General features: G+C 45.7%; 1 protein-coding gene across 1 annotated transcript; it reads left to right on the forward strand.

The window, feature by feature from the left end:
- Nucleotides 1–5191: 5191 nt before the first annotated feature.
- Nucleotides 5192–11580, forward strand: LOC142581800 (toll-like receptor 2). The gene is made up of 2 exons (XM_075691253.1): nucleotides 5192–5272; nucleotides 7368–11580. The coding sequence occupies exon 2, from the start codon at nucleotides 8309–8311 to the stop codon at nucleotides 9665–9667; it is 1359 nt and encodes a 452-aa protein (XP_075547368.1). The 5' UTR covers nucleotides 5192–5272; nucleotides 7368–8308; the 3' UTR covers nucleotides 9668–11580.
- The last annotated feature ends 2783 nt before the right edge of the window (nucleotides 11581–14363 follow it).

A 14363-nucleotide genomic window follows, 5' to 3' on the forward strand; every position in this document is an offset into this window, starting at 1 on the left:
GCAGGTGGTAGCAGAGAAGTTAGCACACCCAGACCCTGCACGTGCTTATATCTGCATTGACATGAGTTCGTGGTAGTGATAGCGACCAAAGCTCTACTTTTTCTGCGTACTCAAGTCATTGGGAAACTAAGGATGTGGTTAGCATGCCCAGCCACTGAATGCAAATTGCAGCAGTTACGAGTGGTGGAATACCGCTGGGGCTGATTGTGAAGAAAGCTTCCTTTCTCTGTCCACTCTCGCGATGGTGAAGCTAAAAATGAGAAGGAGGCCTGACGGACAAAACGTTGATCGTCACCATAATAGAATGGATGGACGACCTGCGGAAAGGACAAGGCACACCAAGTCTTAGCACTTAACTTGTCCTACAGTAAAGCGCTACAATGGCTAGTATGCCCTCATGGGAATGGTAGACCGAACTGCTTCTCACTGCTAACACTGGACTGATACTAAGAAAATACTCCGTCCGCAGGCACCACGCTACACTGAAATTAGCAAAAGAATGCCAGTTTTTAAACTGATATTGCCAATTATCTGGTGTCCTTCTTGTGTGTGTGGAGGGTATAAATGTTCTGGCAATGAAATGGTAGTACCTTCGTTTTCGCTGCAGTTGCACACAAACAAAATTCTTTGAAGTGATCGGACAGTGATCTACCGGCGGAGAAGACCAACCCTCAAATTAAAAATAATTGCTGGTTTCAGATCTTCCAATGTAATTTGCGCTTAGCTACCATCTGTTATATTTTTCTTTTTGTGCTCTTATAAAGAAGAAAACTCCACATTACTACAATATCAACAACCGTACACAAAATAGATTGGCTTTGAAGCTCTGACCACGCACCGCACTTTTGTACATTTAGCACATGTAGTATTGGGGCAACACGTTTGTGCGAAATGATTAGGTTTTTGGTCAAAGCACTGTGACAGGCGGGGAAAACTCGTTGTCATGCCCGGTCAAAACAATACCATCTGAAATCTTATTTACTTATATTCATTTTTGAAAAATCACTATAACCGTTTATACACTTGCTCCGTATGAGTTATATACTAGCTTGCCTCGTCAGTCTCAAAAATGTATTCTCCTTTCGGGAGACGGCCTTCGTGAAAAACGACGCAACATGACAGTAAAATATCGAGCAAGGTTCTATCCAATGATTGGCGAAATTGTGCACTCAGGGCGTGTCGACTAGCGTGCGAGTGAAAGTTGAATTATGAACGTTGTAAGCTTGCGTTGCCTCTAGCACGAGCGAGTAGTGTTAGCGATGACATTGGTGTGAAAATGGTCAGCTCGGTCTGCGATTTGTTCTTGTGATCTCCACATTGAACGTCGCAGTTGTCACGATGAGAGTACTTCTGTGAGTACATTATTAGCCCAGTGGACTGGGAAGGCTCGAGTGGTAGCTCACCTTGAGGAGTAACACTTATTAAGTAACGCTTATTAATATACGTACTTTGCGATGATGAAAAAGATGCAGAAACACCACTGGTGTTGTCTAACTATTCGTAAACAGGCCCCCAAATTTCACTTGGCCCACCCCCAAACATTAAATAGGCCCACGCCCAAATTTCAAGTAGGCACACCCTCAAATTTATATTGGCCCACCCCCAAATTTAAAGTCGGCCACGCCCGATTTTCTTTTCGCCCAGCCTTAAACTTGGAGTTGGCCCAATCCCCAATTTCATTTGGGCCACCCCTAATTTTCAAGTTGGTCCACCCACGAAATTCCATAAATCGTCCCTCAAATTTTCAGTTGACGCACCCCTAAATTTAGGTTGGCCCACCCCCATATCGCCCCCAAGTTCAGATTGGCCGACCCCGAGATTGCCCCCACATTTAGGTAGGACCAACCCCATATCACCCCCAAATACAGATTGGCCCGCCTCCACAACACCAACAAATTTATATTGGCCCACTCCAATACCACCTGCAAATCGAGGTTGACACACCCCCATATCAGCCCCAAACTAACGCGGGCCCACCCCTCGATCACCTCAAATTTAGGATGGCCCACCGCAAATCATCCCCCAATATAGGTTAGTCCACCCATCACCCACCCCCAATTCAGCTTGGCGCAGCCAAACATCACTCCCACAGTTAGGTTAGCCCGTCCCCATGTTATCTCCAAATTTAGGTTGGCGCACCCCCATATCATCCCCAAATCCAGGTTGGCCCACCCCATATCAGCCCCAAACTTAGCCTGGCCTACCCCTCTATCACCTCAAATTTAGGATGGCCCACCGCAAATCACTCCCAAATTTAGGTTAGCCCCCCCTACCCCCCCCCCCCCCCCCGATTCAGCTTGGCCCAGCCCCATATCACGCCCATGGTTAGGGTGGCCCACCCCCCATATCAGCCTGAAATTTAGGTTCTCCCACCCCCATATCATCCCCAAATCCAGGCTGGCCCACCCCCCATATTCCCCCAAACTTAGGCTTACCCACCCCTATATCACCTCAAATTTAGGTTGGGCCACCCCCGTATCAGCCTCAAATTCAGCTTGGCTCCACTACCATTCCACCACAAATTTAGGTAGGGCCACTCCCATATCACTACCATATTCAGCTTGACCCATCTCTGTATCACGCCCAAATTTATGCTGATGCCACTTCCAATTTCAAGTTGGCCACCCCAACCCTTTTTATGAAGACCTATATATTTATATGGGAAATGCGTCAAGCTTTTGGCGTTACAGACACGATTTTGCACGATTTTGCTACCAAACTGCTGGGGTACTCGCCGAAGAATGCTGCGCATTAAAAGCAAATGCACCGACCGAAGGACACCATATGTTGATCCTAAATGCTGAGGGCTAGCCAAGCTAGCTTCTCTGTAGAGCGACCGGGGCAGACACAGCACGGGACATTTATTCAAATGGTTTTTTACAGCCACACCTACGGATTGATACAACTTGGCTGTAGGGAACACATTAACAGTAGCTATTAATCCAGAGGCTGCACATCTTCTCCTAGTTGGTGCATTTCTTATTTGGATGAATCTTTCGAAATAATTAACGTTCGGGCAGCGACTCAGCCTAGCAGACCCTTTGTTCCACACGAATGTTGCATAGGAATGACACTGGCCACCGGGTGGCATTGTGGCACAGTTGGACGTGATTCGCTCGGAGTGTGTGCCATTAAGGACAGCCGAAAGTCGAAGAAAACGGACCTTCCAGAAGAACGCAATAAGAATAGCTATTCTATTCTCCCAGGTTCCACGCTACAAAGCACGAAAGTTTTTTTTTTCATAGCACAAAGCCATGCGCAAGCTTCTAGTTATGATGTCCAATGAATCAAATCTTCATAAAAGCGATGACTTAAGAAATGAACACGATACTGCTACGTTTTATGAAGGAAAAGTAGAAAGCATAATATTTCAAGAGCACCACTGGTAAACCAGAACCGAAAGCAAATCTTGAGTTTTGTGATTCTGCCATCTAGTGAGAGACTACAAAACTAGGTCCTATGCGGTTTAAAAAAAAACGGCGAAGCAGGAATTGAACCACGGCCACCGTGATGCGGGACTAGAGGTGCTCGCTATTCTACCACTCGGCCACGGTTACCGAGGCTTCCTTAGGGGGGGTACGCTCATGTTTTTATACATACCACGTGAATTTTCACGACAGTGTTACAAAAATCGCTTTCGGGAACAGTCTTACGCCATATGAGGAGAGTCGAGATAGGCATCAATCGAAAGCTGAGTCTCCGGACTACATACGCTTCACTGCGTATTAGGATAGACGGGATAGTTTTATTACAGTCATCGTTCTTGCCTCAAAAATGGAGCACAAATTTTCGTCGTTTCCATAGGCTTCCATTGCTAAAGCTTTAACCGCTGTGGGAACAAAATTCTTACGTGCCATAGAGTGATCACTGCATTTGGCTCGTGTGGATTGTCTTCCAGAGCACGTGTGTCACCTGCCTTTTTCAATAATCGGCCTGCAGCTTTTGTTATTCGCGAAAAACCCGCTCGTTCCTTTGAAAACGCGCTAGCTTCGTGCCGGGGCCGCTTGGGGCGCTAGTTGGTACGTGTCCGGAAAAGCTGGATATGAGAATGTTGTAGCAATATAACCCTCATATACAGCATGGTATATAGCGTGACATGGATACAGCATACATGCATACAGCATACTAAATGCGGTGTTCATGGTTACACCGACGGCTGAAATTCTTTTGTAGTCTCCATATAAAAGCTATCGCAAAAAAATAACAACATCCAAACGCAACGGGGATATCGCGTGTTTGGCGTTAAATTTTCGCAGATTCAAAATTTTTCTAATGTCTACAATGCATCAAGACGGTTCTACACGGGGTTCTAGAGAAGGGTTTTATTCCATCATCACCAAATATTTCCACAAAGCCTTCACAGAAACAAAGTTTTATACATTATTTCCTTTATAGTGATCCGTCTTACGTAACGGACAGGTTTCCTCGTTGGGTAGGCATAGAAATGCTTACGCGTTTAAAAAATGGTCTCCAATCCCTGCTGTGAAGATGGTTCAACAGCAAAGCTGTAAACGACAACTACAATGAGTACCCACTGCGATGTAGGTGAAATTATCCACATGGCGACCTTCACATGCACTTTACCTAATTATTAGCCGAAGACGTTTCAACGGCCTGCGGCTTGGCTTGAGCCGCTACTTAGTGCACCTACAAAGAGTGTACCAGAGAGAAGGTAAATTCACCGCGCCTTGTATGCCCGCTGCTCTTCAGGAGTCCTTACTATACGTAGCCTTGCCATATCACTGTCACAACATATATCAATGGCTAGTCGGGTTCTCCCTGCTTCGTATGCTAGAGTCAAGCTGCCGTCGCCGCGGCAGCTTGCGCAACAGAGAGAGAGAGAGAGAGAGAGAGAGAGAGAGAGAGAGAGAGAGAGAGAAAAACAGGTTTATGCGCAACAGAAATCTTTACCGGGAAACGTATGCGGGGAGCGCTACGTGTTTCGCATTGTATGTGGGAGCAGGAACGCATTATTATCAATTATGTGGTGCGGATGCTTGTTTTGAAAGCAAGCGGAGAGCAAGAAAAGCAGTACACTTTCCGGAAGCGGAGAGATGAGCGGAAGGACTGCGGTCGTTCCAGATTTGCACGCAGCCGTCTCGGTTTTTGGCGCCGAGTTCCGCTGTTCAAGCAAATGTAGATACGGCGGCGAGGCCGAGACGCACTCTGATCATTTCATTGGCACGTTTCTGTTGTAGATCCAACACTGAGCGTTAGCTTAAGAACAACGAACGAGGATGGCGGAAGATCATAATTCAGCACAGCCTCTCAAGTAAGTTTTTACCTTTATCCTCTCTTGAAGGCCGTGGTGCGTACGGTGTTCTTAAACGCGGAGCAGACTGCGAATTCGTTGGTCATGCTCATCTAGTTTCCGCGTACAAGTATTAGTCAGCACTTGTGGGGGTCAGAGAGCTGTGACTGCGGTTTAGTATATGTTGGCTTATCTTCCGTCAGTTATGTTAACACACGCTAAGAGCGCCGCAAAAAACGATTATTTGTGTTATGTGCTTAAATTCTTCGAAACGTTGCTCTTGGGAGATAGCGCGTCGAGGCCTCGTCAGGTGGTGGCGTGATGGAAGGAGCGCACATTGTCTGCTGAAGAATTAGAAATGTTTCATAGGCTTATCAGCAAAGCCTAGCTAATTAACTGCTTAATTGTTCAATTTAGGGCACATATCCTGCTTGTGGCTTTCAAACCGAGTAATAACGAAGTTATATCTGCTAAGCAGAAATTTCCAGTGTACCACTAGTGCTTTGATGTCATTTAAAAATGCGCCATAAAACACATTGATGTTGACATCAACATCTTTCACAAAAGACTCCTTCGTGAGCGGGAAGAAACCAACTGGAACTCGAATGCATTAAATTGTTTTTTTTTTCTTCAAAATTTCGGCGTCAGCAGATATGAGAGAATTGTTGTTAGTCTCGTGATTCCTGTTAAGTAGACAGCGCTTATTTATTATTCAGTATCATATACAACTTGTGCTTTAAGGTCAGCAGTTAAAATTTTGTTGAGCGAAATTTTGTTAATTAGCAAAGCAAACATTGCCATTTGTTGTACAAGTAATGTTCACTTCCTCACACATTTGAAGTTATTTTTTCATTGTCGCTATCATGAAAATTTGTCCGAAGTAAAGAAATAAAAGCAGATGACATCACAGCTAACGAACACACAGAGCCGCGTTGTACTACTCTTCAGCGCCACAGAGAGGGTAAGTGAGATGGGAATGTGAGACAGATGAGCGGGAAGTGACAAGTCTAGTTTGCTACCTTATGATGGGAGAGGCATGATGAAAGAAACATGTGAATCAGGAGAGTAGCTTGAAGGAAGGAGATACTGTGGTATCAGATAATGCTTACAAAAACCAATTACAAAATCCGTGCGCATATTTTCGTAACGAAATATCCAAAAGAAGTTTGTCACTTTAAGCTTGTACGTCTAGGGGATTTCAGCATATTGCAATTGGATAGAGCAAAGCTTATATTCTGCTAGAGAGGTGGTAGGTCGGAAGGGAAATAAAAGAGCATAACATTCCTTCCTGCCGGATTAAAGCATCTTTTTACGTGTAAGGAACATGTATAAAAATTTAATCAGCTATCGACAGCCGGGATAAAAAAGAAACATTAAATGTAATCTACGTGGGCAAACTGATGAAATGTTGCTCGCGGCGACCTCACTCAACTTGAAATATTTGTTTTGCGTTCTAAGTATCCAAACTACTATTAAAATTATTTATCCATATTAAGTAAGGAGCGTTTAAGCTTTGTTTAAGTTACAACAGTTTATACTGTCGTCGAGAGCACAAAAATAAATTGTCCATGCAATGTTCCCGCTCACGTCGTCTCTTTTCCGCTTGCAAAGTGATTAACTAGAATAAAAATGTAATAATAACGAGATGTCTTGCACATGGTGACTTCGAGCAACTATATAGTAGTCTTATGGGCGTAGGTTGGATTGTTATTAGAATAGCGATCATTAGTTGGAGGGAAGGGTACATTCATTAGAACTTGCCACTGTAGCATAAGTCGCATCCTATTAACAATTAAAAAAAATGATAACAGGATCGCAAAATGCAATACGCAGGAACTAGTGTTAACAAAACATAACTATTCTTTTTTTTTTATTTGGGGTTTTACGTGCCAAAACCACTTTCTGATTATGAGGCACGCCGTAGTGGAGGACTCCGGAAATTTTGACCACCTGGGGTTCTTTAACGTGCACCTAAATCTAAGCACACGGGTGTTTTCGCATTTCGCCCCCATCGAACTGCGGCCGCCGTGGCCGGGATTCGATCCCGCGACCTCGTGCTCAGCAGCCCAACATAACTATTCTGTTAACTATACATGGTCCATCCACTGTCATGCAGGTTACTACTCGGGGTGAGCACCATCCTTACTGCTCTTCTAGGGAGCGCGAGTGGTCTTGACGGCAGGCTACCGTACCCATTCGAACGGGAATCTCCACAGGAGCTGATCCCGCTGCCTCACTGCAACGCGTCTCTATTGGCGGATGGCAGAGTAAAAGCCTTGTGCAAGATTCTCATCGAGGCGCCACCGCTGCTGTCTTTCATACCGTCGGAACCCGAGGTCATGACGCTGGACGAACTTCTCATCTCTGACGTCCCGCTGGCGCACAATGAGGTGGCTGTGATGTCCCTCACGCGTGTGCATATAAAAAAATGGGACGATTTCCCGCTCAGTTCGACAAGCCATTATGACGGTTTCGTAAGCAATACAAGCAGCTTATTGGAACAGGTCGCCTTGTATTCTCTCATGGTCTTCGTCAGGCAGCTCGAGCTTAGTGTGACGTTTCTGAAGCCCGTGAAAATTGCAATCGCTAATTGCTCAATAGCGAAGGAACGTGCGAAAGTCCACTGCAATGTCTACGGCTTTAAGAAGCGCTTCGTAAATAACGGCAGCTTACCCGCTCCCATGAAAAATTTCCCAGTTTCGGCCTGACACTAGTGTTAATCCATCAGTGGAGCGCGGAACACACGTTCACCTCGAAAGTAAATGTAACGTTCTCCGGGCGCGTCAAGAACATTCCGTCTATGGCCTTAAAAATTTTTGCCCCTTTCCCGTTTTTACGCCTTGTTTTACATAGATGCAACTTTAAGGAAATACGGGGCAAGGACATCCCGAAGATGCGCTATTTAGAACAACTAGACTTCGCCTATGCTCCGATCACTCGCGTGCATGCCAACGCATTTGACCTGGTACCGGACATACAGAACATTTCTCTCGTAGGAACCAATCTAGCTTTTATCCCGAGGGCGTGTTCAAATTGAAGAAGCTTCGTCGGTTAAATATGGCCATGACGTCTCCGAACGGAACCTTTCGCTTTTGCCAGGGGATATGCGCGCAAACAAAGTCTCTTCTGGAGCTGATCTTAGCAGGGACGACTGTAGAGTACTTACGTGACGGTGTGTTTTGCGCATTCCCTAACTTGCAGTTTCTCAATCTTAGCAGATGTTCTATCGTAGAGATGTATGGTTCCCCGTTTTCATGTTTGCAAAATCTTCGTGAACTGGACATGCAGTCGAACCAAATCGTGTCGATTGGTGCGAGGGCCTATTCAGGCTTAAAGCGGTTAGAAATTCTTAACTTGAGAAATAACCTGATCAGCACTCTTTCCGGCACCGCAATATTCGGAAATCTCGAATTTATCGAATTATTAGACCTGTCCTCCAACAAGATTAAGAGCCTAGAACACTTCAGAGCTGATACAACGTCTGCAAGGTTCATAGACTTATCCAGAAACCTCATTTCCAACTGGAGACCGCCACTGTTTTCTTTAATGCATGGCTTACGCACACTGGTGCTTTCATCGAACCTAATATACACAATAGACAGCCGTGCGCTTCGGGATATTCAGCAAGTAGAAACGATTAACCTTTCAGGCAATCCCTGGGATTGCGGCAGCTGTTTGCTCAACAATCTGCATGTCCTCTTGAACAGCAGTGCGAAACTTAGTGCCAACGACGTAATGTGCAAAGAACCAGAGAGATACGCTGGTTTGCGTGCAATCAGTGTAAGATGGAATTGGGACATCTGTGGTCCTGTAGACTTCTACACGGCAGTGTGCGTGCCGCTACTTTTCACCACCCTCGCGACTACAGTTATCAGCTACGGATTGTACACGAAGCGCTGGTACATGATGTACGCACTTTTGTACTTACGGGTAAAGATAAAGAACTACAAACGGCAGTCCCACTCTGGCCGTTTTATGTGGGACGCCTTCTTGTGTTATCATATTTCTGATGCCAGTTGGACCAGGAACGTTCTCTTAGCAAAACTGGAATCCCCGCCCATGCGGTATCGCATTTGCGTTGCGGAACGAGATTTCATTCCAGGAATTCCAATAACCGAGAACATCTGCCGCTGCATCTCTCAAAGTCGGGTGTCTCTATTCGTCATTAATTCAGAATTCTGTCGAAGTCGCTGGTGCATGTTCGAGATTATGCTTGCGCAGCATCGCCTGTTCGAGTCGGAGAGGGACGAGTACATCGTGTTCATCAAGAAGGGCCCGGTCGATGAGTCCGAAATGAATCCCATGCTGTCGTATCTCACAACGTCAAGAACGTACATTGATGTGCCTCAAACTGGGAGCGATGAACGCCTGCAAGACATCTTTTGGCTGCAACTCCAAGTGGCGCTGCAGCAATAAGTTCAGAACACTGGACTCGCATTTTTCATTGCGTGTGCCCGACGGGAGTAAAATCAAAGCAGTATACCGACGCTAGTTTGCATCGCATGCTTTATAATTAACCCAAATCGTATTCACTTTTTGTGGTTTTACTCATTTGAGGCAGTACCACCGCCATATTTAGTATTCACTGCCGAAAAGGAAAGCGAGATTTTGTTGCCGGTGAAATCGACAGAGTGAAAGAAGTTTCTTGATGAAATTTGAGGACAAAATCACTATATAAACCAGAAGATGTGCGCTACGTCACTCATTACGTATTACTTGCTGAACGATGAAATGTTCAGATCGAAGACACTTAAAAGAAAACCAATGATCGAAATTCAAACTTTTATGGCACTTTCCATGGCTTACTTGGAATGAGAGAAGTAGTGTTGGTGCAAACAATAACTTGGGTCCAGTAGCCACAGAGAACAAAATAAGTTATACAAGGCAATGAATGTGGTATTCACAAAGTTTTAAATAAATTTTACGCGTGGGAAGAACCGAGGGAATTCAAGGACCAGGCCTGCTTTTACGTTTCTACCAAAGGCATCAATTGAAGACAAAGACCTCGAGAGGACAATTATGCCGCTAAAACGTTCTAAGGAGCGCTGTCACCAGTGGCGTGGTGGCTTTTGTTGCACTTCATTGTGTTTTCTAACTTTTCTTTGTTTGCCATGACACAAAATATTGAAACCAACACGTAATCAAGCTTTGTTTTCAATGGAGAACGCCAACCCCCTGCATATTTACCCCCCATTGTTATCACGGATACTGCTATGCATATGCTGGCTTGTGTGGCACCGTATGTATTATCAAATAATTTAAGAATCAAGCTATTTATTTAGAAGATAGAATGACCTACGGAGAAAAGTAAACAGAACATTTGCTAGAGATGTTGTAATTGACTCAATATCAACATCAAGTAACCAACTCGCGGCCCGGCTGGTTTCTTCATCTTTGGGGTGCACGTAATTGTACCTTGTGGGTTATATCTTGTGCACAATAAATTATTGGGTTTTTCGTGTCAAAACCACGATGTGATTATGAGGCACACCGTAGTGGGAGACTCCGGAAATTGAGCCACCTGGGGTTCTTTAACGTGCACTTAAATCTAAGTACACAGGGGTTTTCGCATTTCGCCCCCGTGGAAATGCGACCGCCGTGGCCGGGATTCAATCCCGCGACCTCGTGCAATATGGGCACAGTAAGACGTACCAAAATCCCAAGAACATGCTGTTGTTTAAAGGATGGAGACACTCCACGAGAGTGCATGTTCGTAAGTTCTCCCGAAGTGCCGCGACACACTTAGCGTGGTTGCTTTCATGTTTGACCGGAGCGTGCATACCTGACGCCATAATAGCGCATGTAGGCTTTTAAATATTTCTGCTCATTCTGTGCTCTTAGTGACTTAAGCACATTTCGCCTCACACATTATGTCCCCTAGCCGCGGGTGCTCCGTTAAAGCACGGAGAGCAAATGAGTGTTCCATGGTGCCCTTCCTTGGCCACTGTTGTTGAGATACAACGGCACTATTCATGACATAAATATCGCACGTTGCGTCATATCCACACGTATGTGGCCCTACACGACGCCCGTACACTTGGCGTAAATGTCGAGCCGAAATCACAATGCTCAGCATTATGAAAAGGCCAGTTCTCACTTAACTAGAAGTCGAAGCAAAGCTTTATATTTTAAGTGGCAACGCTGTTTTGTTCGCACTACTGATTTGATAATTTCTTTCTAATGTGTTGTTTGGCTAACATGTAGTATAGTGCATGCTATATAAGCATATACCTGTGTATATGCTTATATGACATATACCTGTGTCGCATGTACAATAGCACCATAGCTGTGCATAACTGTGTATAGCAGCATACGTGTGATACACCAACTATTCATATGACACATTGAGTAGCCGGCGCCACACTTGTGCGGTGACACGCAATTTCTGTCATGTCAATAAAAAGCATATAGCTTTAAAAGAAACGCGTTGTGATTCCTCATATTGAAAGCGACGCAGTAAAAAAAGTCGCCTTGGCAGTCGGTCTAAGAACTGAGAAAACCAGGAAGCTGGTTGACAGCAAGACGAGAGTGAATTAATTTATAAGTCTGAGTGAAGGAAGATTGAATAAGCCACAGAATTACGGCTGAAATACACAAGGTTGAGTAAGTTCGTAAAAATGAAAGTTCAGCTTCCTGATGGGGACCAACAAATGGAAATACATTTTGGATAAAATTTGGGTGAAGACAGGTAACGTGCCTTTGACAATGATAGATCTATCTATTGAAACGTCGGCCAGCCTGTCTGAGGCACCTAACTTCAGTTCGTCCGACTTTATCTCACAAATTGAACGCTAGATTCTATGTGAAAGTAACATGAAGCAGTACAGAAAATCCATGCGGCCTCTTTAATAGGATAAGCTCCGTCACAGCCCTTATTGCTTCTTTTTTCTTTTTAGAAGCAGGATTTAGTATAGGTTTAATTTAGTTGCATGCATTTGAGAGTGGGAGAGAGAGAGATACAAGCTTTAATGATATGCTGGAGATGTTAGCCTGGGTGCTCGTCTGACATGCTACTCCAGGTGCTGGGTGATGATTATGATATATGCAGTGATAAACACTTTACAGGACGTACAGTCACACACACACACACACACACACACACACACACACACACACACACACACACACACACACACACACACACACACACACACACACACACACACACACACGCACACGCACACGCACACGCACGCACGCACGCACGCACGCACACACACACACACACACACACGCACAAGAGGCCTGTTAGAAAAGTATCCGACCTTATTATTTTTGTTTGCGAGCACCTGATGGATATGAAACAAGCACGCTTGCATCCGCCGACCTTGAACCTTCGTGCGCTTGCGCGAACTTTTTCCCTCCTGCCGATAGCGTCAGTCGCTGGGACGCAGCGTTTGAGTGAGGTAGTGCGCAGTGCTCTCGTCGGATTTTATTGTAAGGAAAATGGCGGAGCGACTGGAGCAGCGCTACAGCATCAAATTTTGCCAGAAACTGGGCGACAGCAAAGTGGAAACCATTCGGAAGATTCAGACGGCTATTGGTGACGATGCTATGAGCAGCACACCGATTAAGGAGTGGTACAACCGGTTCAAAGACGGCCGCACATCGGTGGAGAGCGAGCCACGCTCCGGTCAGCCATCAACATGCCGAAATGACCAGGTCATTGCCGAAGAGAACGCTGTGGTGATGCGGGACCATCGTGTGACTATCCGAGAAATTACGGAAGAGGTGGGCATCGGCACTTTTTCTGCACATTCTATTATGATCGAAGATTTGGCCATGAAGATAGTTGCGGCGAAATTCGTGCCGAAGCTGCTCACGGTGGAGTAAAAGCAACTTCGTGTTGAAGTCTCACAGCACATGCTGGATTCCACAAACATTGACCCCGACTTATGAACACCATAATCACTGGTGAAGAGGCTTAGGTGTACGGGTACGACCCGGAAACCAAATTCCAGTCATCACAGGGGAAGCATTCCACGTCACCAAGAGAAAAGAAGGCCCTCCAAGTGCGCAGCAACGTCAAAGGGATGCTGACTGCTTTCTTTGACTCCCGCGGTGTGGTACACCCCGAGTACGCACCACAGGGTCAAACAATCACCATAGAGTACCGGAGGGATGTCCTTCGTCACCTACGTGATGCTGTGCGGCGCTAGAGACCGGAGTTGTGGACAACAGGAAATTAGCGCATCCATCACGACAATGCTCCTGCATATTCCTCGCACTTGAGTCAGACTTTTTGGCGAAAAACCAGAGCCCTGTAGTTCAACAGGCTCCTTACTCTCCTGATATGCCCCCTGCGACTTCTGGCTGTTTCCCAAAATCGAGAGGCCATTGAAAGGAGCGCGATTTCAGACAATAGAGGATATTATGGCTGCAACGACAGCTGAGCTAAACTCTATTCCGAAAGAAGCCTTCTCTGAATGCTTCCAACAACGGCAGCACCGCTGGGAGAAGTGTGTGGAGTCCCAAGAAGACTACTTTGAGCGTGATTAGGTTTCCAACGCTCCAGTTATGCCAGTTTTTTCCTTTGGCCAAAGGTCGGATACTTTTCAAACAGACCTCTTGTGCACTATAGAAATATTAACAAAGTTTCGTTGAGGCTCGTGGCGCGCAAGAAGTTCAGCAGCGCTTTCGTGGCGCGTGACGCGCAGGTCGTGCTTTGCCATAGGCCTAGAATGCGCCGTAGTTCCAAGCTCAAGTCGCTTTGCAGCTGTAGTGCCACCTTCAAAGACGCTGGTTCTCGGGCGCGTAGCGGCAGCGTCTAGCACCCAACATGTTGCTTTAATTCAAAGCCCATTGGCAAGTCTGTCAGTTGAATGTTGCACTTGAAATAGTTCGCGTGAACCACATTAAGTCTGATGCTGTGTAGGCATGTTTGGTGTTATCTATTGAGGCCTCGCCGCATGTAAAAGTCACACGATGGATCTATTTTGTAAAGGGGTCTGCTGCCATACCCTCTTCTTCTTCGGCGCTCGGCGCACGCGTTATTCCTCCTCCGCTGACGTTCCTTTCGTCGTTGGACCAGCAACGCGCATGGATTCTTATGGTGATTGTTTGTTTCACCTGGTGTACCGTCTTCCCTTAAAAAAGAAAGAAAGACGAGACT

The sequence above is a fragment of the Dermacentor variabilis genome, chromosome 5 (assembly GCF_050947875.1).
Source record: "Dermacentor variabilis isolate Ectoservices chromosome 5, ASM5094787v1, whole genome shotgun sequence".
Classification (NCBI taxonomy): Eukaryota; Metazoa; Arthropoda; class Arachnida; order Ixodida; family Ixodidae; genus Dermacentor; species Dermacentor variabilis.